The sequence below is a fragment of the Pseudophryne corroboree genome, chromosome 12 (genome assembly GCF_028390025.1).
Source record: "Pseudophryne corroboree isolate aPseCor3 chromosome 12, aPseCor3.hap2, whole genome shotgun sequence".
NCBI lineage: Eukaryota > Metazoa > Chordata > Amphibia > Anura > Myobatrachidae > Pseudophryne > Pseudophryne corroboree.
The window spans coordinates 73777208-73801942 of NC_086455.1; the positions used below are offsets into that span (position 1 = coordinate 73777208).

At 47.6% G+C, this 24735-nt stretch overlaps 1 protein-coding gene across 1 annotated transcript in view; it reads left to right on the plus strand.

Annotated features, from left to right (window-relative positions):
• The window catches only part of DNAL1 (dynein axonemal light chain 1), a 165049-nt gene that overhangs the window by 134628 nt on the left and 5686 nt on the right, over positions 1-24735 (plus strand). Inside the window, exon 7 of the mRNA XM_063947646.1 lies at positions 22733-22873. Within this exon, the coding sequence (XP_063803716.1) occupies positions 22733-22873 (141 nt within the window). The remainder of the gene's footprint in view (positions 1-22732; positions 22874-24735) is intronic.

Genomic DNA, 24735 nt, shown 5'->3' on the forward strand with positions numbered 1-24735 from the left:
GTCTTCCTGGGCGGCTGCCCAGGGTGTCTCGGCGTTACAACGTTGCAGAGCTGCAACTTGGTCTGGGTCAAACACGTTTGCAAAGTTCTACAAGTTCGATACTTTGGCCTCTTGAGGACCTGAAGTTCGGTCTATCAGTTCTGCAGGAGCCTCCACGCTCTCCCTCCCGTTCTGGGAGCTTTGGTACATCCCCATGGTACTAATGTGGACCCCAGCATCCTCTAGGACGTAAGAGAATTATTGGTTATAGGATTTTGGTTACCTACCGGTAAATCCTTTTCTCGTAGTCTGTAGAGGATGCTGGGCGCCCGCCCAGTGCTTCGTTTTTCTGCTATCGTTTTTTGGTTCAGTACAACTTTGTTTTAGCTGAGTACTGCATTGTTACTTGGTAAGTAATGTTTCAGCAGTTGCTGAGTTTTCAAGCTAAGTTAGCTTGATGTGCCTTGTATGTGTGAGTTGGTATAATTCTCGCCATTATCTGTGTTAAATCCTTCTCTCGAAGATGTCCGTCTCCTCTGGCACAGTTTCTAGACTGAGTCTGGTAGGAGGAGCATAGAGGGAGGAGCCAGCTCACACGCTCAAACTTTAAAAGTGCCAATGGCTCCTGGTGGACCCGTCTATACCCCATGGTACTATTGTGGACCCCAGCATCCTCTACGGACTACGAGAAAAGGATTTACCGGTAGGTAACCAAAATCCTATATATATATATATATATTTTTTTAATATTACATTTTTATTGAAGTTTTACACTACCAACAGAATAAAAACAGTAGGTTGGTGCAGAAAAACAAAACAAAAAACTATGACACAGGGAGGGGAGGGGGACATATCAGGTAAGCAATAGTACGTCAACAGAGTTAGGATACGGTAAACAATAGCCACATAAAGCCTTCAATGTTTAAAAATCCGGAGTCGAGTCCGACCTGGGAGATCTTAGCACAGCTAAATCTACAGGAGCACTATAAATAAAGGATTGGCCTGACCTCACTTTGTATAAGGTCCACTTATGTCATTTCATGTGGATAGAAGAAGCCAACGAAGAATATTTACATTTTGCCGTTTCAAAAACGAAATGTTTATGGATCTTATTTTCAATCATCAATGTGGTGGGAATTGTGGCAGACTTTCACATTTGAGCAATAAAGGCATTAGAGGCTATAAGAATATGTCCCATAAGGTATTTATCACAACTAGACATCTCACCGGGATAATATATATATATTTCTCTGACGTCCTAGTGGATGCTGGGAACTCCGTAAGGACCAAGGGGAATAGCGGGCTCCGAAGGAGGCTGGGCACTCTAGAAAGATCTTAGACTACCTGGTGTGCACTGGCTCCTCCCACTATGACCCTCCTCCAAGCCTCAGTTAGATTTCGTGCCCGGCCGAGGTTGGATGCACACTAGGGGCTCTCCTGAGCTCTTAGAAAGTTATAGTCTTAGATTTTGTTATTTTCAGTGAGACCTGCTGGCAACAGGCTCACTGCAGCGAGGGACTAAGGGGAGAAGAAGCGAACTCGCCTGCTTGCAGCCGGATTGGGCTTCTTAGGCTACTGGACACCATTAGCTCCAGAGGGATCGACCGCAGGCCCAGCCTTGATGTTCGGTCCCGGAGCCGCGCCGCCGTCCCCCTTACAGAGCCAGAAGCAAGAAGATGGTCCGGAAAATCGGCGGCATGAAGACATCCTGTCTTCACCAAGGTAGCGCACAGCACTGCAGCTGTGCGCCATTGCTCCTCATACACACTTCACACTCCGGTCACTGAGGGTGCAGGGCGCTGGGGGGGGGGGCACCCTGAGGCAGCAATAAAAACACCTTGGCTGGCTAAAATACCTCAATATATAGCCCCTGGGGCTATATATGAGGTAAATACCCCTGCCAGAATTCCATAAAAAACGGGAGAATAGGCCGCGAAAAAGGGGCGGAGCCTATCTCCTCAGCACACTGGCGCCATTTTCCCTCACAGCTCCGCTGGAAGGAAGCTCCCTAGCTCTCCCCTGCAGTCTACACTACAGAAAAGGGTTAAAAAAGAGAGGGGGGGCACTAAATTTAGGCGCAATATATATATTATATAAAAACAGCAGCTATAGGGGACATAACTCAGTTAGTCCCTGCATTATATAGCGCTCTGGTGTGTGCTGGCATACTCTCACTCTGTCCCCCAAAGGGCTTTTGTGGGTCCTGTCCTCGTTTAGAGCATTCCCTGTGTGTCTGCGGTGTGTCGGTACGGCTGTGTCGACATGTTGAATGAGGAGGCTTATATGGTGACGGAGCAGAGGCCGCTATATGTGATGTCGCCCCCTGGGGGCCGACACCAGAGTGGATGGATAGGTGAAAGGTATTAACCGACAGTGTCAACTCCTTACATAAAAGGGGGGATGACGTGACAGCTGTGGGACAGCCGGCTTCGCAGCCCGCGCCTGCCCAGGCGTCTCAAATGCCATCAGGGGCTCAAAAACGCCCGCTCTCTCAGATGGCAGACACAGATGTCGACACGGAGTCTGACTCCAGTGTCGACAAGGTGGAGACATATACACAATCCACTAGGAACATCCGTGACTGGATCCCGAGAATAAAAAATGTGTTATACATTTCTGACATTAACCTAAGCACCTCTAAAAATGGGTTTTAGGTTTGGGGAGAAAAAAACAGGCAGTGTTTTGTTCCCCCATCAGATGAATAAATGAAGTGTGTGAAAAGCGTGGGTTCCCCCGTTAAGAAACTGGTAATTTATAAAAAGTTACTGATGGCGTACCCTTTCCCGCCAGGAGGATAAGTTACGCTGGGAGATATCCCCTAGGGTGGATAAGGCGCTCACACGTTTGTCAAAAAAGGTGGCACTGCCGTCTTAGGATACGGCCACTTTAATAGGTACCTGTTGATAAAAAACAGGAGGCTGTCCTGAAGTCTGTATTTACACACTCAGGTACTAGACTGAGACCTGCAGATAGTGCTGCTGCAGCGTGGTCGGTGACCCTGTCAAACAGGGATACTAGTTGGCAAACATAAAAACATATTAAAGACGTCGTCTTATATATGAGGGATGCACAGAGGGATATTTTGCCGGCTGGCATCCAAAAGAAATGTAATGTCCATTCTGTCAGGAGGGTATTAGAGACCTGTCACTGGACAGGTGAGGCTGACTTAAAAAGCGCATAGAGAGCCTTATAAGGGTGAGGAATTATTTGGGGATGGTCCCTGGGACCTCGTATCCACAGCAACTGCTGGGAAGAAATAATTTTACCTCAGGTTTCCTCACAGACAAAGGTACAGTCCTTTCGGCTTCAGAAAAGCAAGCGGGTCAAAGGGCGCTTCCTTTCTGTACAGAGACAAGGGTAGAGGGAAAAAGCTGCACCAGTCAGCCTGTTCCCAGAATCAAGATTCTTCCCCCGCCTCCTGTGAGTCCACACCATGACGCGGGTGCTCCACAGGTGTAGCCAGGTACGGTGGGAGGCCGTCTCAAAAATTTCAGCAATTAGTGGGCTCGCTCACAGGTGGATCCCTGTTTCTTTCAAGTAGTATTTCAGGGGTACAAGCTGGAACTCGAGATGTCTCCCCCCCAGCCGTTTCCTAAAATATGCCTTGCTGACGACTCCCTCAGGCAGGGAGGCTGTGCTAGAGGCAATTAATAAGCGGTATTCCCAGCAGGTAATACTCAGGGGGCCCCTACTTCAACAAGGACGGGGTTACTATTCCACACGGGTTGGGGTACCGAAACCGCATGGTTCGGTGTGACCCATTTTATATTTAAAATCCTTGAACATAAAAAAATTCAAGTTCAAGATGGAATCGCTCAGGGCGGTTATTGCAAGCCTGGATGAGGGGGATTACATGGTATCCCGGGACATCAAGGATGCTTACCTGCATGTCCCCATTTACCATCCTTGCCAGGAGTACCTCAGATTTGTGGTACAGAATTACCATTACCAAGTCCAGACACTGCCGTTTGGACTGTACATGGCACCGAGGGTGTTTTATCAAGGTAATGGCCGAAATGATGATACTCCTTCGAAAAAAGGGAGTTGTAATTATCCCGTACTTGGACAATCTCTTTATAAGGGCCAGGTCCAAGGAGCAGTTGGTAGTCGGGGTAGCACTATTTTGGAAAGTGCTACAACAGCACGGTTGGATTCTAAACAGTCCAAAGTCACAGCTGGTTCCTATGACACGTCTACTGTTCCTGGGGATGGTTCTGGACATAAACCAGAAATAGTGTTTCTCCCGGAGGAGAAAGCCAAGGAGTTGTCATCTCTAGTCAGAGACCTCCTGAAGCCAAAATAGGTAGCGGTGCATCATTGCACGCGAGTCCTGGGAAAAATTGTAGCTTCCTACGAAGCAATCCCATTAGGCAGGTTCCGTACAAGAACTTTTCAGAGGGACCTGTTGGACAAGTGGTCCAGATCGCATATTCCGATGCATAGACTGATAACCCTGGCTCCAAGGACCAGGGTATCTCTACTGTGGTGGCTGCAGAGTGCCCATCTTCAAGAGGGCCGCAGGTTCGACATACAGAACTAGGTCCTAGTGACCATGGATACCAGCCTTTGAGGCTTGGGGGGCAGTCACACAGGGAAGAAACTTCCAGGGACTTTGGTCAAGTCAGGTTATTTCCCTACACATAAATATTCTGGACCTGAGGGCCATTTACAATGCCCTGAGGCCGGCAAGGCCTCTGCTTCAAAACCAGCCGGTACTGATCCAATCAGACAACATCACGGCAGTCGCCCATGTAAACCAACAAGGCGGCACAAGAAGCAGGATGGCGATGGCAGAAGCCACAAGGATTCTCCGATAGGCGGAAAATCATGTGTTAGCAATGTCAGCAGTGTTCATTCCCGGAGTGGACAACTGGGAAGCAGATCTTCTCAACAGACGCGACCTCCACCCGGGAGAATGGGGACTTCCTCCAGAAGTCTTCCAATAGGATTGTACACCATTGGGAAAGGCCACAGGTGGACATGATGGCGTCCCGCTTAAACAAAAAACTAGAGAGATATTGCGCCAGGTCAAGAGACCCTCAGGCGATAGCGGTGGACGCTCTGGTAACACCGTGGGTGTACCAGTCAGTTTATGTGTTCCCTCCTCTGCCGCTCATACCAAAGGTATTGAGAATAATAAGAAAGCGAGGAGTAAACACAATTCTCGTGGTTCCGGATTGGCCAAGAAGAGCGTGGTACCCAGAACTTCAAGAGATGATCTCAGAGGACCCGTGGCCTCTGCCACTCAGACAAGACCTGCTACAGCAGGGGCCCTGTCTGTTCCAAGACTTACCGCGGTTGCGTTTAACGGCATGGCGGTTGAACACCGGATCCTGAAGGAAAAGGGCATTCCGGAGGAAGTCATTCCTACGCTTATTAAAGCCAGGAAAGAGGCTACAGCAAATCATTATCACCGCATATGGCGGAAATATGTTGCATGGTGTGAGGCCGAAAAGGCCCCAACAGAGGAATTTCAACTAGGTCGATTTCTGCATTTCCTGCAAGCAGGAGTGAATATGGGCCTAAAACTGGGCTCCATTAAGGTACAGATCTCGGCTCTGTCGATTTTCTTTCAGAAAGAACTAGCTTCAGTACCTGAAGTTCAGACATTTGTAAAGGGAGTGCTGCATATTCAGCCCCCGTTTGTGCCTCCTGTGGCACCTTGGGATCTCAACGTGGTGTTGAGTTTCTTAAAATCACATTGGTTTGAACCACTAAAAACCGTGGATCTGAAATATCTCACGTGGAAGGTGGTTATGTTATTGGCCTTGGCTTCTGCCAGGCGAGTATCAGAATTGGCGGCTTTGTCTTGTAAAAGCCCTTATCTGATTTTCCATATGGATAGGGCAGAATTGAGGACTCGTCCCCAGTTTCTCCCTAAGGTGGTGTCAGCGTTTCACCTGAATCAGCCTATTATGGTGCCTGCGGCTACTAGGGACTTGGAGGACTCCAAGTTGTTAGACGTGGTCAGGGCCCTGAAAATATATGTTTCCAGAACGGCTGGAGTCAGAAAATCTGACTCGTTGTTTATCCTATATGCGCCCAACAAGCTGGGTGCTCCTGCTTCTAAGCAGACTATTGCTCGTTGGATTTGTAGTACAATTCAGCTTGCGCATTCTGTGGCAGGCCTGCCACAGCCAAAATCTGTCAATGCCCATTCCACAAGGAAGGTGGGCTCATCTTGGGCGGCTGCCCGAGGGGTCTCGGCTTTACAACTTTGCCGAGCTGCTACTTGGTCAGGGGCAAACACATTTGCAAAATTCTATAAATTTGATACCCTGGCTGAGGAGGACCTGGAGTTCTCTCATTCGGTGTTGCAGAGTCATCCGCACTCTCCCGCCCGTTTGGGAGCTTTGGTATAATCCCCATGGTCCTTACGGAGTTCCCAGCATCCACTAGGACGTTAGAGAAAATAAGAATTTACTCACCGGTAATTCTATTTCTCGTAGTCCGTAGTGGATGCTGGGCGCCCATCCCAAGTGCGGTTTATCTGCAATACTTGTACATAGTTATTGTTAACTAAATCGGGTTATTGTTGAGCCATCTGTTGAGAGGCTCTATTGTTTCATACTGTTAACTGTGTTTCATATCACGAGTTGTACGGTGTGATTGGTGTGGCTGGTATGAGTCTTACCCGGGATTCAAAATCCTTCCTTATTGTGTACGCTCGTCCGGGCACAGTACCTAACTGAGGCTTGGAGGAGGGTCATAGTGGGAGGAGCCAGTGCACACCAGGTAGTCTAAGATCTTTCTAGAGTGCCCAGCCTCCTTCGGAGCCCGCTATTCCCCATGGTCCTTACGGAGTTCCCAGCATCCACTACGGACTACGAGAAATAGAATTACCGGTGAGTAAATTCTTATTTTTTTTTATTACCAGTTACTTATATAGCGCACACATATTCCTCAGCGCTTTACAGAAAATAATTGTCCATTCACATCAATCCCTGCCCCAGTGGAGCTTACAATCTATGTTCCCTACCACATGTACACCCACATACATTCACACTAGGGTTAATTTTGTTGGGTGCTAATTAACCTACCAGTATATTTTTGGTTTGTGGGAGGAAACCAGAGAAAACCCACGCAAGTAGTGGAGAATATAAAAACTCCACACAGTTAGGGCCTTGGGCCATAATAATGGAAATGTGCTGAGAGGGGGTCAGCTGAAACAACCACTCCCAATAATTTTGAAATAATAAGGAACACATCTCAACAAAGTGGCAGTATCACTGGACATAACGAAAGGATATGTAAGATATCACCCACCATCCCGCAGTTCCTCCAACAGGTAGACGAAACATCAGGCCAAATCCTATGTAGTCGCTCCGGTGTAAAATACACTCTGTGAACTAACTTGTAGTACATTTCGGAATGATTTATACATTTGGAGATTTTAAAACAGGAGCGAAAGATGTCTTTCCAAATAGCTTCTGTAAATGCATTAGGAAGGTCTTTTTCCCATTTGGTCTGCGAGGGAAACACCCCACTTCGCGATCCTATAATCAGATGCTGGTACCATCTAGAAATACCACCTCTATTGGTTTGGGACGTTAGAAGGGATGTCAATATTTTAGAGAGACCAATTTGGTGAGGATGCTTGGGGAGGCATCCGTGGAGCTAATGTCGCAGTTGGAGCTATTTATAAAAGTCTTGTTTAGGTATGTTAAATTTCGTTTGAAGAAGGGAAAAGGGGACTAAATTACCTCCTGAGATGACATCCTGTAGATTCGAGAGACCTAGTTCATGCCATGTAGTCAATTATAAGTCAAGGATCATAAGAGCTATAGCACGGAGAGACAACTGTGGGGAGTGTAGAGCGACATTGGGGATGAACTGCTTTACAGTTAGCAACTCTTGAAAAAATGAAAGGGGTGGACAACCAAAGCAAGTCCGGTCAAGATAAGGAGAACACAGCATTCTGCTCTATAGACACCCATGGTTTTAAGTGTGCCCTGTGAGAACCAGTCCCTGCCCTGACTAAGTATACATTTCGAATGATATTTCTCCAAATCAGGATATGCCACCCCTCCTGCACATTTCATAGCAGTCAAAGTAGTTCTTGCTATTTTCGGCTTCGCTCCCCCTCAAACACAATTAGATAATAACTGATTAAATTTATTACAAACAACTTTATGGAAAGGCCGGGGGATAGTACGAAAGAGGTACATCATTTTTGGTAAAAGAACCATTTTCGCAGCTGCCACCTGACCCACCCATGATACTTTTTGCATCATCCATTCCTTAGTAAGCATTTCAAACGCTCGAAAAAGTGGGTCGTTGCATCCTAATAAATCACACTCTCTTGAGAGGTTAACTCCCAAATCTTAGTTGCCACACGTATTTGTATTTATCTTTCAAGAACTTAAGCATACTGTCAAAGATATTCAGAGGGAGGGCCTCAGACTTTGTGGTGTTCAGCTTGTACTAAGAAATTTCCGCATATGAATCGAGGACAGTGTGTGTGTTAGAGAAGATTCAGGGTCTAGAAGGCATAACAATATGTTGTCAGCAAAGAGACAGACCTTATGGCGCATCCCTCCTATAATGAGACCAACAATCGATTCTAAAGACCTAATTCGCTCAGCCAGAGGCTCTACAGCCAAAACAAAAATCAGAGGTGATAATGGACAGCCTTGGCGAGTACCATTAGTAATATTAAACTTATAAGAATTACAGCCATTGGTGAAAACCGAAGCAGACGGTGGGGAGTACAAAGACAGAATGGAATTATGTATTCTGCCTGCAAAGCCAAATCGTCATAAAGTAGCCTAGAAATAAGCCCAGTGGAGCCTATCGAAGGCTTTTTCTGCATCCAAGGAAAGGACTAATAGAGGCTTACCCCATAACTGGCAGTGTTTAATGATATTAATAACTCTGTGTGTTGTCTGACGCCTGTCAGCCCAGTACAAAGCCCACTTGATCATGATTGATTAGACTATCTGTGGCCGGAGAGACTAACCAGCCACACGTGTAATGGCGGCCGTGGCACTGAAGGGGTTAATCCTCAGCTGCCAGGCACCATTTGGACAATAGGCGCTTGGCGTCGCTGTTAAACGTACTTACGGCGCTGGGCGCGGACTGTTTACAAGTATGTTTAATGATGTGTTTTAACATGTCATATGTAGTGCTCTGTGCACATTTGTAGGATTGCATGTTTAACTGTATTTATATTCAAGATATGGTCACCTGTATTTTAAAGGGGAAAATGCACTTATTATATCTGCTTTGAATAAGGATCCTCTGGAAATAGGAAGTGGCATGCTAATCGCCTCTGCTTGCAGAGAGGTGTGAATGACAAAACCTTTTGATGTGTAAGTTCCTTAGAGAAAGATGTTACTCACGGGGGATCTCCTTATCCCATATATAAAGTCTATGGGCTTGGAACCTGTTTCATGTAGCTAATTTAATTGATATACGAATCCTGAATGGTAGATGCAGGAAGCAAGACTGTTTGTTTGTGTTGCAGCCTTTCCTGTTGTAATCCCAAACACTGGGATTGCATGGAGATGTGAATGAGACAGAAACATTTGTATTTTGAAGCTATGTGGTAAATTTATCAATAGTGAATGTTAAACTGATACCAAACGTCTGTGTGACAGGAAGGAGGATATTGTTTTATTGCACTTATCTCCTTTTGAAATGTAATTTATTTATTTGTATTTTGTAAGATATCCTGATTGGATAGAAAGGGCTCAGGGAGGACATGACCCCCTGTTGTACTGTGTGGAAAATGGACATAAAAAGGAGGCCTGCATGCATCCAGTGGGTATTATACCAACTACTTTCTGCTGTGAACATCTTGCTGTATGCTGTTTCCCCTAGCAATAGGGAAGAGTTCTCTTTAGAACTATTTGTTGGCATTAAAACATCATCTGCCTCAAGAAGATTGCGTCATCTTGTGACCTGCAGGTCTATGCAAAACATAGCCCCGTTCACCGGCTGTCTAGGGCAGGCATGTTCAAACTGCGGCCCTCCAGCTGTTGTGAAACTACATATCCCAGCATGCCCTGACACAGTTTTGCTGTCAGAGAATGCTAAAGCTGTGTCAGGGAATGCTGGGATGTGTAGTTTCTCAACAGCTGGAGGGCCGCAGTTTGGGCATGCCTGGTCTAGGGTGAATCGGCGTCTTCAAGTTCCGCCTTCCGCCAGCTACCGGTAGAGGACTAGTGGGGATTCGTCAATACCACACGGGTGTGGTAAGGCAGTGTGTCGGCACATACAGAGCAGAACCGTGGTTCCAAACGCCACGGCAGGTTAGGAGTTTGGTGGTGGCAGCATAAACCCGCCCACAGCGCAGTGGGTGGAGTCAGTAACGGGCGGTTACTGACTGTAAGCGGATATCCCCTATGTGGTCAGGTCCCGTGTGACCTAAGCATCCATTCTGTGTACTGGGGACGAGACCGTCCGGTCACACTATCATTTTAGCAAACAGTTTGATATCCATGTTCAGCAACGCTATTAAGCGATAGTTCTGAACCGCTGTGGGTGATTTACCTGGTTTAGGGATAGTAACAATTCGGGCCTCTAACATTTACCTTTGGGAAGGAGGTGGCGTTGGATGCTTCATTAAAGACTGATAGCAGGACCGGAGCAAGGTTAAATTTAAACTTTTTGAAGAAATTGGAGGGGTAGCCATCTGGGCCAGGTGGTTTATCTAGGGAGAAGAATCTATGGCTGCTTCAACCTCTCCTAGCGTCCAGGGACCGCTAAGGGAATCACAGATCTCGGTGTCAATAGCGGGGAGGGATAACCAGTCTAAAAGCCTATTAATATCCGCCAAAGACGGTTGAGGGGTACTGAGGTCATCTTTTAAATCAGAGGTTCCTAAACTGTGTGCCGTGGCTCCCTGGGGTGCCTCGGGACACTTGCAGGGGTGCCCTGGGTTGGTGGTCCAGGACCAATTTAAATTATTCATGGTCAATATAATAGGCAAAACCAGTGCTGATGGCTGCCAGTCATAAAATATGTGGCCAAACAGAAGCAAATCTTGTCCCTCACAACTGACCCTAAGGATGACATATAAACGCGATCTACTTAATGTAATATTTCTTTCTAAATTTCTCAATAAGAAATTTTTGGCCTAGGGGTGCCGTGAAAAAAATTCTGATATTCTAGGGCGCCGTGATTCAAAAAATTGTGAATAATATTCAGCGAATGCATTAGCTATCTCAATCGGATCAGTAACCTTGACACCGTTAGTTGTATGAACTGCATGTAGACGTTCTTTAGCTCTACGCCCCCTCAGTTTACGTGCCAATAAACGTCCCGCTCTATTTCCAAGAGTATAATACTTTTGATTGAGCCACTGTAGATTAGTATCAAGATATAAATCTAGAGACCTCAGGATAGCCTAATGAGCCTCGGCTGAGCAAGAAGGTGTACGCCAATTCTCCAAGAACACGGGGGAACCACTCGGTTACTAACATCCCAAACAAGCGAAAGAGGAGAGTGGTCTGACTAAGATATCGGTAGTATATCAATCTTGCTTATGGAACCTAGCGTCCATCTATCTACTAATGCCAAATCAATTCTAGAGTATGAACTATGCACATGGGAATAGAAAGTATAGTCCCTTACTGCGGGATGCTTGGACCGCCATGCGTAAAATAAGGCATATTCAGCCATCAATTGACGAAACTTACTAGAGGGGTCCTGGGGTTGACTCTGACGAAGGACTCGTGTGGGGCGAGACCGATTAATACAGGGGTCCAAGACCATATTAAAGTCTCCGAGAATCAAGAGCACACCTCTCAAGTGATCTTGGAGAGTTCTACAGAAGGTCCTAAAAAAGGAAATTTGTTTAGTATTTGGGGCTTAGCAAGAGACCAAGGTAGTCTCAACATCTGGAAGATAAAACAAACGGGCAGTGCTGCGCTATAAGAAGAACCACTTCGGCCTGATTAGTGGGCCCGTTACCCGTGTAGCAATGAGGATATCTAGAATTAGTAAAAAGGGGAGGATTTTGACTTTGAAAGCGTGTTTCCTCTACAGCCACCACATGTGCTTTAAGCTTATGGAAATCATTTTGAGCTAATTTCCATTTTGGGGGGAAGTTGAGTCCCTTAGCATTAATAGAAACGGTGTACCATATTTCACAGTGAATAGGGCTTTTACTATATGGCCAAACAAGTATACGGACAGATGCACCTGATAAATGGAGGATAGCAAACAAAAAAAAAAACAGTAGTGAAAACAGAGGGAAAGTAGAAAAAACAAAACTAAACTGATCTCTCTTGAGACCACAACCAGTCGCCATAGTGGGGCGGCTGTGTACACTAAAGGGGGGGTAGTGATGAATCTCCTACCCTCCACCCTATACGTATAATCAAGAACAATAGATACGAGAACATACTAGAAATACGAAAACACATAATCAGACATATTAAAACTTAAACATTGTAAGCGAAAGAAGCGAAACCAAATGTAACAGTACAGTATCACCACATAGTAATCATAACTGCATATTTCATCCAGTGCCTCTCAACACATATCAAAATGCCCCAAAGAGAGAGGAAAAAAAGCATTGTCAATATTATAAAGAGCCGTGAGGGCTATGGCAACAAAACAGCAATGTCATGAGAGGCACTAGACAAACCTAAGCAGAGACGCATGAAGAAAAAAAAATGTGAAAGATGAACCATTAATACAGCAAACCACGAAAACAGAGAATCAGACACATAAAAACCTGAACAGTTTGGATAAGAGGAAAAACCAGGCATGACAGCATAGCATCATCACATAGTAGTCAAAACTGTAAATTATAACTAGCATCTCTCAATACGTACCATGTCCCTCAAAAACAAAATGAAAGGATAAAGGCATGGACGATAATAGATAAAGTTGTGGGTACTATGGCAACAAAACGGCTATATCATGAGAGTACTTGGTAAATCCAGGCAGAGACTCATCGAAAAGGGCAAATGAACCATTAATACTGCAAATCCCAGAGGTTATATCCTCTACCCCACCGTGGACCAGTCCTGCTGTAGTCGCTGGTGGGGGGAGGCGCCTGAAGTAGAACCTGCAATGTTCCACGATTTAAGTAGTTTCGCTCCCTCATCTGTGTTAGGAATGGAAACAGTGGAACCTTCACGGGAAACCAACAATTTAGTAGGGAAACCCCAGCGATAGGGGATATTTGCCTTTTGGAGGGCAGAAGTAATGAAATGATCATTGTTTAAGGAGAGTTGCTGCAGTCCCCAAAGAGTTGTAGCTGTAAAGATTCCTTGATGTGAAAATAGTGCATCCTCATCAGGACATCTCTAGGGGCTTTGTCAGGAGCCGCTATAGCCTTGGGTAACTGATGAATCCGATCAATAAGCAAATCCGCAAAGGAAACTGAGGCAAAAAGTCTTGAATAAGGCCATTGCGTAATCATGCAAACTACTATTCGACAGACTCGGGAATCCCATGCAATTTGTGGTTATTGCGGCGCGATCTGTCTTCCATATCCGTGACCTTGTTTTGTAAGAGCTGCACCTCCGCCTCAAGCGCGTCATGAGTCTATCAGGCCATTATGTGATCCAACAACTTCCTCCATTTTAGTTTCCAGATGGTTATTGCGGCCACCAAGTTCATCTATAGATTGTTGACAAGCCATTAGGGTGGTACGGAATTCGGCTGCAACCTCATCCTTAAAACAGGACAAAAGTAGCTTCATAGTACCCACAGTAAGGAATAGTACCCTCAGTAAGGGCATCATCATCCCTGACTTGTTCCAAGGCCGAAGTGGCAGCAGATGCAGAAGGAGCGGCCGCCATGGGAGTAGAAATCTGAAAGACTGGATCAGTAGTAGGGGTCCCAGTATTTTTAGGTCGAGAAGGTTGCGGAGACAACTTGAAAAGTGAAAGCTGCGAGACTGTTTTAGAGGGCTTGCTCAGTTTTAAAGGCATAATAAGGCACAGAGAAAACAGCACAGGGTTCCCAATTCCATGAAATAAACAAAGGCTCCACTGTCAGTAGCACTATCAATACATCTCGTCGATAATGAAAAAGGATAGGAGAGAATATGCGTATTAGGTTGGCATTGGCAGAGTCAACCAAGCCAGGGGCTATCCAGCATCGAGTATGTCAGCCAGTGACTCAAAAGCTGTAATCCACAGGGGAATATAGTAGAAGTCAGACTGTGTGGCCAATCAAGGTGAGGGAAGGCCCAACAAATAAAGATTGTGGCCCTAGCAGTCCTTGCAGCGGTCAGCAGCAGCTCCAGGGGCAAAGGGATGCAGGCTCACCTGAGTCAGATAGCTGAGGGATCTCCAGGCAGATGCAGGCACCACTTCTCACACACTAAGCCGCGCCTGCAGCTTGGCTCTGTGCGGCGCCGGGCTCTACAGGAGGCCAGTGACAATAAGGGAGCTCCAGAGGCAGATGGCAGGCGATCCAGCCTGATCAGGCAGCCAGGGAGGTCTCAGGAGGACAGCTAATGAAGGCAGAACTTGCGGCCACCGAGCAGGCTGCATCCGCGGCCAGGCACAGTCAGGCGGCAGGTCTCAGGAGGCTACCGGGGTGCAAGCAGTTGCGGGGATAACATAGGGATGACCGCGCTGGATCAAGCAGCCGGAGAGACCTCAGGGGGGCAGTGGAGGCTCCTCCTCTCTCTGGGCTGCGTCCGCAGCCCGGCAACTTCCGGCGTCCAGGCTGAGGAAGCCGGAGCAGAGGGCTGAAGGAGAAAGCAGCAATTCTGAGATGTTTTTTGTTTAGTTTTTTACTTTAAACTTCGAATAAGTTGGCAGTGTGGCCGGAAATCACAGCATAAACTCAGAGGATCCAGGATCCAAGATGGCCGCCGTGAGCTGCTGCCCCAGACAGGGAGTCCCTCCAGGCAGCCACAGCTGCGTCTGGTCATAGCTCTCCCACCTGCCAGTGATCAGAGGCCAGGCACCGCAGGTCCCAGGAGGGGTGAGTGCCGCAGTAACAGCGCCGCACCGGCCATTGTGTCCTGACTTCTGGTCCGTGGCTCCCGGAGGTCCGTTTGACGCACACAGCTGCGACTTTGCGCAGCTCCTCCGCCGGTCAGCAAACAGGAGCCGGGCCCCGCAGGGCACAGCAGCGGGTGGGGAGTGGAGCCGCGATATTAATGCCGCATCGGCCGCCGGGTCCACACATTTCCCGTCCACAGCTCCTGGAAGCCTGTCCCGGCCACACTCCAAAATCGAGCTCCCGGCTTCAAGGGGGCAGGGAGGCCGGAGTCCGGAAAAAGTGCATGAAAAGGTCCCAGGTCACTATAGGCTGAACTAGTGTCCTAGAACTGCTAGATAAGGCAGCGGCATTACAAGGACACCCCTCGGTTAGAAAATATTGGTCTATTTAGACCTAATGCAGTGGTAGCTCAGACAGAGCACCTCTTCCTCCTTTGCCTGTCAGGCCACGCCCTACCATCTTATTTCTGATTCAGCCACCATTACTTCCTCCTTCGTGCCTCTTCTTACTGCCCTGCACCCATGGACTGTTGAACTCCCCGCCCCGCCTCAGCCACTGTTCCATGCCTACGATTTCTCACTCTCCGCTCTCATTCCTCCCCGCTTCGTTACCTCACCTGTCATATCTTGCTAGGCACCTACGCACCTCTCCTCAGCCTCTGTGAGCTATCACCCTCCCACATCTTGCCCATGCTCTGGTTCTTGTGGTTCCTCCCACCTTACCTCTCTCCTGCTCAGTGACTTACCCTATATTCTTTCTCCCTCTCACCTTTATTGCTAGAGCATTCTCATCTTCCACATCTTCTCTCCGCCCCCTCTGACTTTCTTCCTTTCGACATTCACTTTCCCTATCTCTCCAACCTTCTCACTTACTACTTCTTACTCTATGGTGCCGAACATCTTACTAGATATCTCACACACTCTACCCCACTCCCCATTGTTCTTTCCTTGTTACAAACCCTCCTCCCTATCTTTCTTCTACCTTCACCCCTCACTCGCATTTCTCTCATTGTGCTCCTTCCCTGACCATCAGAGACCTCTTCGCTAACTTTGGGCCCAATCCTAGCCCCCACTTTTTGTTTCAACACATCCTTTGTCCAAAGTCCTGCCCTACTTGTTCACCAGCAATTCTGTCATCCTTACCACATCTCCCCATTTCCTTTTCTCCATCTCGTGAGCTCTGTAGAATGCTGGATATCTTAAATTCCACCATCTTTTAATTTCCACCCTCTTCACCATCACTAGTTCTCTCCTGACACCACATCTGCTGCTGCTGCTGCTGCTGCTGCTGCTTTTTATAAAGATGTGGAGCTCCCACTTGTTCATATTTAAGTTCATTCCCTATGAACCCTTTCTTTCTCCACCATTTGATTCTACATAGTCCATCTTTCTGTCAGTTATGTCTTATCCTCCTGGTCCTGCCTCCAAATTATTTTTATAATAATTTAGCTGCCTGGCTTGCCCACTAATTATCTGTGGACCTTCCCTCCCTCATCCTGGATGACTTCAGTATCCCTAATGATAACACATTAGTTGCTGCCACCTCCCTCTTTCATCCTTTGGCTTTACACTACGGCCTCCTCTTTACCCTCATGGCTGCAGCCTTGGTGTAATCATTGAATTCCCTGTATTTCACTACTCTTATCTAGTCTCCCTCCAAATTCTGGGGGTCATTCCGAGTTGATCGCTCGCCAGCTAGTTTTAGTAGCTGCGCAAGGGCTATGCCGCCGCCCACTGGGGAGTGTATTTTAGTTTAGCAGAAGTGCGAACGCTTGTGCAGCCGAACTCTGCAAAAACAGTTTGTGCAGTTTCAGAGTAGCTTTGAACCTACTCAGCGCTTGCGATCACTTCAGCTTATTCATGTCCGGATTTGACGTCATACACCTGCCCAGCGAACGCCCAGCCACGCCTGCGTTTTTGCAAACACTCCCTGAAAATGGTCAATTGACACCCAAAAACACCCCCTTACTGTCAATCTTCTTGCGGCCATCAGTGCGACTGAAAACTTAAACCTGTGCACAACCACAACGGCCTTTGTACCCGTACGACACGTGTGCGCATTGCGGCCCATACGCACGTGCAGAAATGCCAATTTTTTCATGAAAATCGGCAGCGAGTGATCAACTCGGAATGACCCCCTCTGTCACTTACACTATTGGATTAGACTCTTCCCCACCCTATACTTTCTCTACATCAATCCACAGCAAGAATGACTTTCCACTGTAGCTGCTCTGCTTTCCACCTTTGACAATCCCTACACTGACCTCCCAAACTCCTTAGCTTCAAGTGCAAAGGCCTCTACATCTTCCCCCTTCCATCTCAAACATCATTACTTTGCACATCCTCTCTGCTATGCCAGTCACTGCTGCCTCATTAATAAACACCTTACACTACCACATCCAATACAACACCTTACACTATCACTGCTCTACGCTAACTCATTCTGTGTCACCGTCGTCTGTGCCAGCCCCTACCCTCTATCATTGTAATCACTTATGGGCAGGTTCCTCTGGTCTGTTCCCATGTCATCCACCTGTTCTTCCCTGACCCTTACTTCCTGTATGTCCTCTATTATCCTCCACACCTTTGTTTTATACTCCCTGTATCTCTGTCATCTTATACTGTCCAAGCCCTACTTCCCGATTATTCGATGCCGCCGATTTGTGTGACCTTAGAAACTATGATGATAAAGGTTCTTTTGTACTGTAAGTGGGACAGCTGTCAGAATGATCATGATTTATATTACTGGGACTCTTAATTGATTAGAGATTTTCTCATACGTCCTAGAGGATGCTGGGGACTCCAAAAGGACCATGGGGTATAGACGGGATCCGCAGGAGACATGGGCACTTTAAGACTTTAAATGGGTGTGAACTGGCTCCTCCCTCTATGCCCCTCCTCCAGACCTCAGTTAGATTCTGTGCCCAGAGAGACTGGACACACAACAGGGGAGCTCTCCTGAGTTTCTCTGGAAAAGACTTTATTTAGGTTTATTATTTTCAGGGAGCATTGCTGGCAACAGGCTCCCTGCTTCGTGGGACTGAGGGGAGAGAAGCAGACCTACTTCTGTGAGTTAAAGGCTACTGGACACCATTAGCTCCAGAGGGTCTGATCATTTGGTATAGCCTAGCTGCTCGTTCCCGGACCCGCGCCGTCGTCCCCGGACCCGCGCCGTCGTCCCCCTCACAGAGCCAGGAGAAAGAAGACGGGTGAGTAACTGAAGTACAGAAGACTTCAGTAAAGACGGCAGAAGACTTCAGTCTCAGAGGTACCGCGCAGCGCGCCATTGCTCCCACACACAAGCGGCACTACATGGGTGCAGGGCGCGGGGGGGGGGGGGGGGGCGGCGCCCTGGGCAGCAATAAAACCTCAATTTCAGTCTGGCAAAAGTGATATACAGTGCATAGGCACTGTATACAGACCCCCGCTAGTATAAAAAATAGCGGGACATAAGCGCGCCATTAAGGGGGCGGGGCTTGGTCCTCCCAGCTCTAATCAGCGCCATTTTCTCTTCACAGTGTGCTGCAGAGACGCTGGTCCTGGCCTCCTACACTTCTTTCATAAGTAACAGGGTGCTAAACGGGGGTGGGGGGGCCACAGCAGATTTGATGTTGAATTATTATATATAAGAAGCGCTGACAGGTCTGGGGCATTATATATATACTTTTAGACCGGGATAGGCGCTGGGTGTGAGCTGGCAAACTCCCTCTGTGTTTCTCTAATAGGCCTTATTGTGGGTCTATCCCCTATAGCCCAGTGTGATAGTGGTGTCGGTTCGAGTGTGTCGACATGTCTGAGGCTGAAGGCTCTTCCCAGGAGGAGGCTGGAGTGGGGACAGAACAGAGTGGGGGAGCGAATCTGTCGGCACCGCCGACTGCTGATTGGCTAAATATGTTGAGTGCCTTGAATGCAAATGTGGCTTTATTAAATAAGAGATTGGATAAATCTGAGGCTCAGAACCAAACATGGAGACAATCCATGGAAGATGCTTTATCCCAAACGCAGACTCCCTCAGGGTCACAGAAACTGCCGTTTACCCAAATAGCAGACACAGATACCGACACGGATTCAGATTCCAGTGTCGACTATAGTGATGCCAGGTTGAATCCTAAACTTGCTAAGAGCATTCAGTACATGATTGTGGGAATAAAAGACGTGTTACATATCACGGAAGACCCTGCTGTTCCTGAGACAAGGGTCTGTATGTTTAAAGGAAAGAAACCTGTGGTAACGTTTCCTCCCTCTCATGAACTGAACACTCTTTTTGAAAAGGCTTGGGAAATTCCTGACAAAAAGTTGCTGATTCCCAAGAGAATTATTATGGCATACCCGTTCCCCTCTGCGGATATGAAAAAGTGGGAGACAGCCCCCAATGTGGACAAGGCTCTAGCACGGCTGTCCAAGAAGGCGGCGCTTCCGTCCCCTGACACGGCGGCCCTAAAGGATCCTGCGGATCGTAAGCAGGAAACTACTTTGAAATCTATTTATGACACTACGGGTACGCGGATCAGACCTGCCATGGCATCGGCATGGGTGAGTAGTGCAATTGAAAAGTGGGCGGATAACTTATCATCTGACTTGGACACCCTGAAAGGGATAGCGTTCTTTTGACACTGCCTACTTACATGTCCCAATATATCCTCCACATCAAGCTTACCTGAGGTTTGCTGTTCAGGATTGTCATTACCAGTTTCAGACGTTGCCGTTTGGTGAAAATCCTCGGAGCCGTGGAAAGACCAAAGTAATGGCGGAAATGATGGTGCTCCTGTGCAAGCAGGGTGTCACAATTATCCCGTACTTGGACGATCTCCTGATAAAGGCGAGATCAAAGGAGCAGTTTCTAAGAAACGTTGTGCTCTCCCTGACAGTCCTGCAACAATATGGTTGGCTCCTAAATTTGCCAAAGTCACAGTTGGTTCCGACAACACTGCAGAGAGTGTTTCTCCCAGTGGAAAAAGCTCTGGAAATCCAGAACATGGTCAAGAAGATTCTGAAACCGGCAAGAGTGTCGATTCATCAATGCACTCGGGGGTGCTGGGGAAGATGGTGGCAGCATACGAAGCCATTCCGTTTGGCAGGTTCCATGCCATGGTGTTTCAGTGGGACCTGTTGGACAAGTGGTCCGGGTCTCACCTGCACATGCACTGGAAAATAAGCCTATCTTCCAGGACCAGAGTATCTCTCCTGTGGTGGCTCCAAAGTTCTCACCTCCTAGAGGGACGCAGGTTTGGGATCCAGGACTGGGTCCTGGTGACTACGGATGCAAGTCTCCGAGGCTCGAGAGCAGTCACACAGGTGGAAAATTTCCAGGGAAAATGGTCAAGCCAGGAAGCTTGTCTGCACATAAACATTCTGGAATTAAGAGCCATCTACAACGGCCTTCTACAAGCGGAACATCTTCTTCGCGGTCTGCCCGTCCTGATTCAGTCGGACAACATAACAGCAGTGGCGTACATAAATACATAAACCGCCAGGGTGGAACAAAGAGCAGAGCGGCGATGGCGGAGGCCACAAAAGTTCTCCGCACGGTGGAAAAACATGCAAGCGCTCTGTCAGCGGTCTTCATTCCGGGCGTGGACAACTGGGAAGCAGACTTCCTCAGCAGACATGATCTCCATCCAGGAGAGTGGGGTCTTTATCAAGAGGTTTTTGCAGAAGTGACAAGTCATTGGGGAATTCCTTAAATAGACATGATGGCGTCTCGCCTCAACAAAAAGCTTCAGAGATATTGTTTCGGGTCGAGGGACTCTTAAGCCAGTGCAATGTACGCCCTGGTGACACCGTGGGTGTTTCAGTCGGTATATGTGTTCCCTCCACTTCCACTCATTCCAAAGGTGATAAGGATCATAAGAAGAACAAGGGTTCAGGCGATACTCATTGTTCCAGATTGGCCACGGAGGGCCTGGTATCTGGATCTTCAGGAATTACTCATAGGAGATCCCTGGCATCTTCCTCTAAGAGAGGACCTGTTACAGCGAGGGCCGTGCGTGTTCCAGGACTTACCGCGGTTGCGTTTGATGGCGTTGAGGTTGAACGCCAAATCCTAGCTCGAAAGGGTATTCCCGGTGAAGTCATCCCCACTCTACTTAAAGCTAGAAAGGAAGTAAGGGCAAAGCATTATCACCGTATTTGGAGAAAATGTGTGTCTTGGTGTGAATCCAAGAAGGCTCCTACGGAAGAATTTCAGCTGGGTCGTTTTCTCTATTTTTTTGCAAGCAGGTGTGGATGCGGGCCTAAAGTTAGGCTCCATTAAAGTGCAGATTTTGGCCTTATCGATTTTCTTTCAAAAAGAATTGCCCGCCCTTCCAGAGGTTCAGACTTTCGTGAAAGGAGTGCTGCACATCCAACCTCCATTTGTGCCCCCAGTGGCACCATGGGACATTAACGTGATGTTGCAGTTTTTTATGTCACACTGGTTTGAACCTTTACGAAAGGTTGAGTTAAAATTTCTCACTTGGAAAGTGGTCATGCTTTTGGCTTTGGCGTCCGCAAGGCGGGTGTCGGAATTAGCGGCTTTGTCTCACAAGAGCCCCTATTTGATCTTCCATGTGGATAGAGCGGAATTGAGAACTCGTCAACAATTTCTGCCAAAGGTGGTTTCTTCGTTTCACATGAACCAACCTATTGTGGTGCCTGTGGCTACTGAAGCCTTGGCTGATTCAAAGTCTCTCGATGTAGTCATGCTTCCAACAAAATTGGGGCTCCTGCTTCTAAGCAGACTATTGCACGCTGGATCTGTAATACGATTCGGCATGCTCATTCTACGGCTGGATTGCCGTTACCGGAGTCAGTGAAGGCCCATTCTACCAGGAAGGTGGGCTCATCTTGTGCGGCTGCCCGAGGAGTCTCGGCGGTTCAACTTTGCCGAGCAGCTACTTGGTCGGGTTCAAACACTTTTGCTAAGTTCTACAAGTTTGATACCCTGGCTGATGAGGACCTCATGTTTGCTCAATCAGTGCTGCAGAGTCGTCCGCACTCTCCCGCCCGGTCTGGAGCTTTGGTATAAACCCAATGGTCCTTTTGGAGTCCCCAGCATCCTCTAGGACGTGTGAGAAAATAGGATTTTAATACCTACCGGTAAATCCTTTTCTCTTAGTCCGTAGAGGATGCTGGGCGCCCGTCCCAGTGCGGACTCTATCTGCAGTACTTGTTGATAGTTATTGCTTTGGTTACACAAAGGTTGTGTTTTGATTATGTTCAGCCTGTTGCTGTTTTTGGTTCATGCTGTTAACTGGTATTTTCTTAAAAGCCATGTTATACGGCGTGCTTGAGGTGTGAGCTGGTATGTATTTCACCCTTAGTTTAACAAAAATCCTTTTCCTCGAAATGTCCGTCTCCCTGGGCACAGTTCCTATAACTGAGGTCTGGAGGAGGGGCATAGAGGGAGGAGCCAGTTCACACCCATTTAAAGTCTTAAAGTGCCCATGTCTCCTGCGGATCCCGTCTATACCCCATGGTCCTTTGGAGTCCCCAGCATCCTCTACGGACTAAGAGAAAAGGATTTACCGGTAGGTATTAAAATCCTATTTTTTTTGTTACCACATATCAGTCATAGACCCCATAAATGTTTGAATATATGATCTACTTACGTGTCTATAAAAAAAACCTTGCACATGCTTTAACTTCTCAAAAGCAATTCTGTGACTAAACTGTGGCGCTTACACTCCAAGAAACTAGATCTTAAGCGTTGATTACGTTAATCACTTCAGAGATGATGTCAATGTGCATGCAATAGGTTATGTCACCCTCAGTGACGTGGGTACTGCGATTTCCTTCTTCTATAACTTACATGAAGCACAATTAGAATCTTTCTGAAAGCCCTGTGTTCCTCTCAGCGGAGTTCGGGAAGCTGGCTGACCTGCCATGCTTGGAGGATCTTGTGTTTGTGGGAAATCCTCTGGAGGAAAAGCACACGCTAGAAAGCAACTGGGTAGAGGAGGCAACTAAACGTCTTCCTAAACTGAAGAAGCTGGATGGTGAGTGTTGGCTGCCATAATATAATGTATGTTAGGCAAGACCTAATGATTTATGTATTATATACCAGTTTCGATTCATCCAGTTAAGGGTGACAGACAATGGGTTCAACACCCTATATCAAAGGGGAAAACGCCCCAGGATTAGTATTCTGTCCTAACAATGCTGTTATTGCATCTCATTAGAAATAAAACATGATGATCCTTTTAGTTCTGTGCGAACTTCAGTTTTTCTCGAACGTCCTAGTGGATGCTGGGGACTCCGTAAGGACCATGGGGAATAGACGGGCTCTGCAGGAGACTGGGCACTCTAAGAAAGATTTAGTACTACTGGTGTGCACTGGCTCCTCCCTCTATGCCCCTCCTCCAGACCTCAGTTAGAATCTGTGCCCGGACAGAGCTGGGTGCTCCTAGTGGGCTCTCCTGAGCTTACTAATAAGAAAGTATTTTAGTTAGGTTTTTTATTTTCAGAGAGCTTCTGCTGGCAACAGACTCTGCTACGTGGGACTGAGGGGAGAGAAGCAAACCTACTAACTGCGGCTAGGTTGCGCTTCTTAGGCTACTGGACACCATTAGCTCCAGAGGGATCGAACACAGGAACCTAACCTTGGTCGTCCGTTCCCGGAGCCGCGCCGCCGTCCCTCTCGCAGAGCCAGAAGACAGAAGCCGGCGGGTTGAAGCAAGAAGACGTCAAAATCGGCAGCAGAAGACTCCGGTCTTCATATGAGGTAGCACACAGCACTGCAGCTGTGCGCCATTGCGCCCACACTAACCCACACACTCCGGTCACTGTAAGGTGCAGGGCGCAGGGGGGGGCGCCCTGGGCAGCAATTGATTACCTCCTGGCAAGAAAGCAGCATATATACAGCTAGGCACTGTAATATGCATGAGCCCCCGCCATTAATTTTACACAAAATCGCGGGACAGAAGCCCGCCGCTGAGGGGGCGGGGTCTTCTTCCTCAGCACTCACCAACGCCATTTTCTCTCCACAGCTCTGCTGAGAGGAAGCTCCCCAGGCTCTCCCCTGCAGACTCACGGTAGAAAGAGGGTAAAAAGAGAGGGGGGGTACATAAATGTAGCGCATTAATCATATATACAGCAGCTACTGGGTAAACACTAAGTTACTGTGTGATTCCTGGGTCATATAGCGCTGGGGTGTGTGCTGGCATACTCTCTCTCTCTGTCTCTCCAAAAGGCCTTGTGGGGGACCTGTCCTCATATAGAGCATCCCCTGTGTGTGTGGTGTGTCGGTACGCGTGTGTCGACATGTTTGACGAGGAGGGCTATGTGGAGGCAGAGCAGGTGCAGATGAATGACGTGTCTCCGCCGACACCTGATTGGATGGATATGTGGAAGGTGTTAAATGATAATGTAAACTCCTTGCATAAAAGGTTGGATAAAGCTGATGCCTTGGGACAGTCGGGGTCTCAGCCCATGCCTGATCCTACAGCGCAGAGGCCGTCAGGGTCTCAGAAGCGCCCACTATCCAAAATTGTTGACACAGATATCGACACGGATTCTGACTCCAGTGTCGATGACGATGATGCAAAATTGCAGCCTAAAATGGCTAAAGCCATCCGCTACATGATTATAGCAATGAAGGATGTATTGCACATATCAGAGGTAAACCCTGTCCCTGACAAGAGGGTTTATATGTATGGGGAGAAAAAGCAAGAGGTGACTTTTCCCCCTTCACATGAGTTAAATGAGTTATGTGAAAAAGCGTGGGATTCCCCCGATAAGAAAGTGCTGATTTCCAAAAGGTTACTTATGGCGTACCCTTTCCCGCCAACGGACAGGATGCGCTGGGAATCCTCCCCTAGGGTAGATAAAGCTCTGACACGCTTATCTAAGAAGGTGGCCC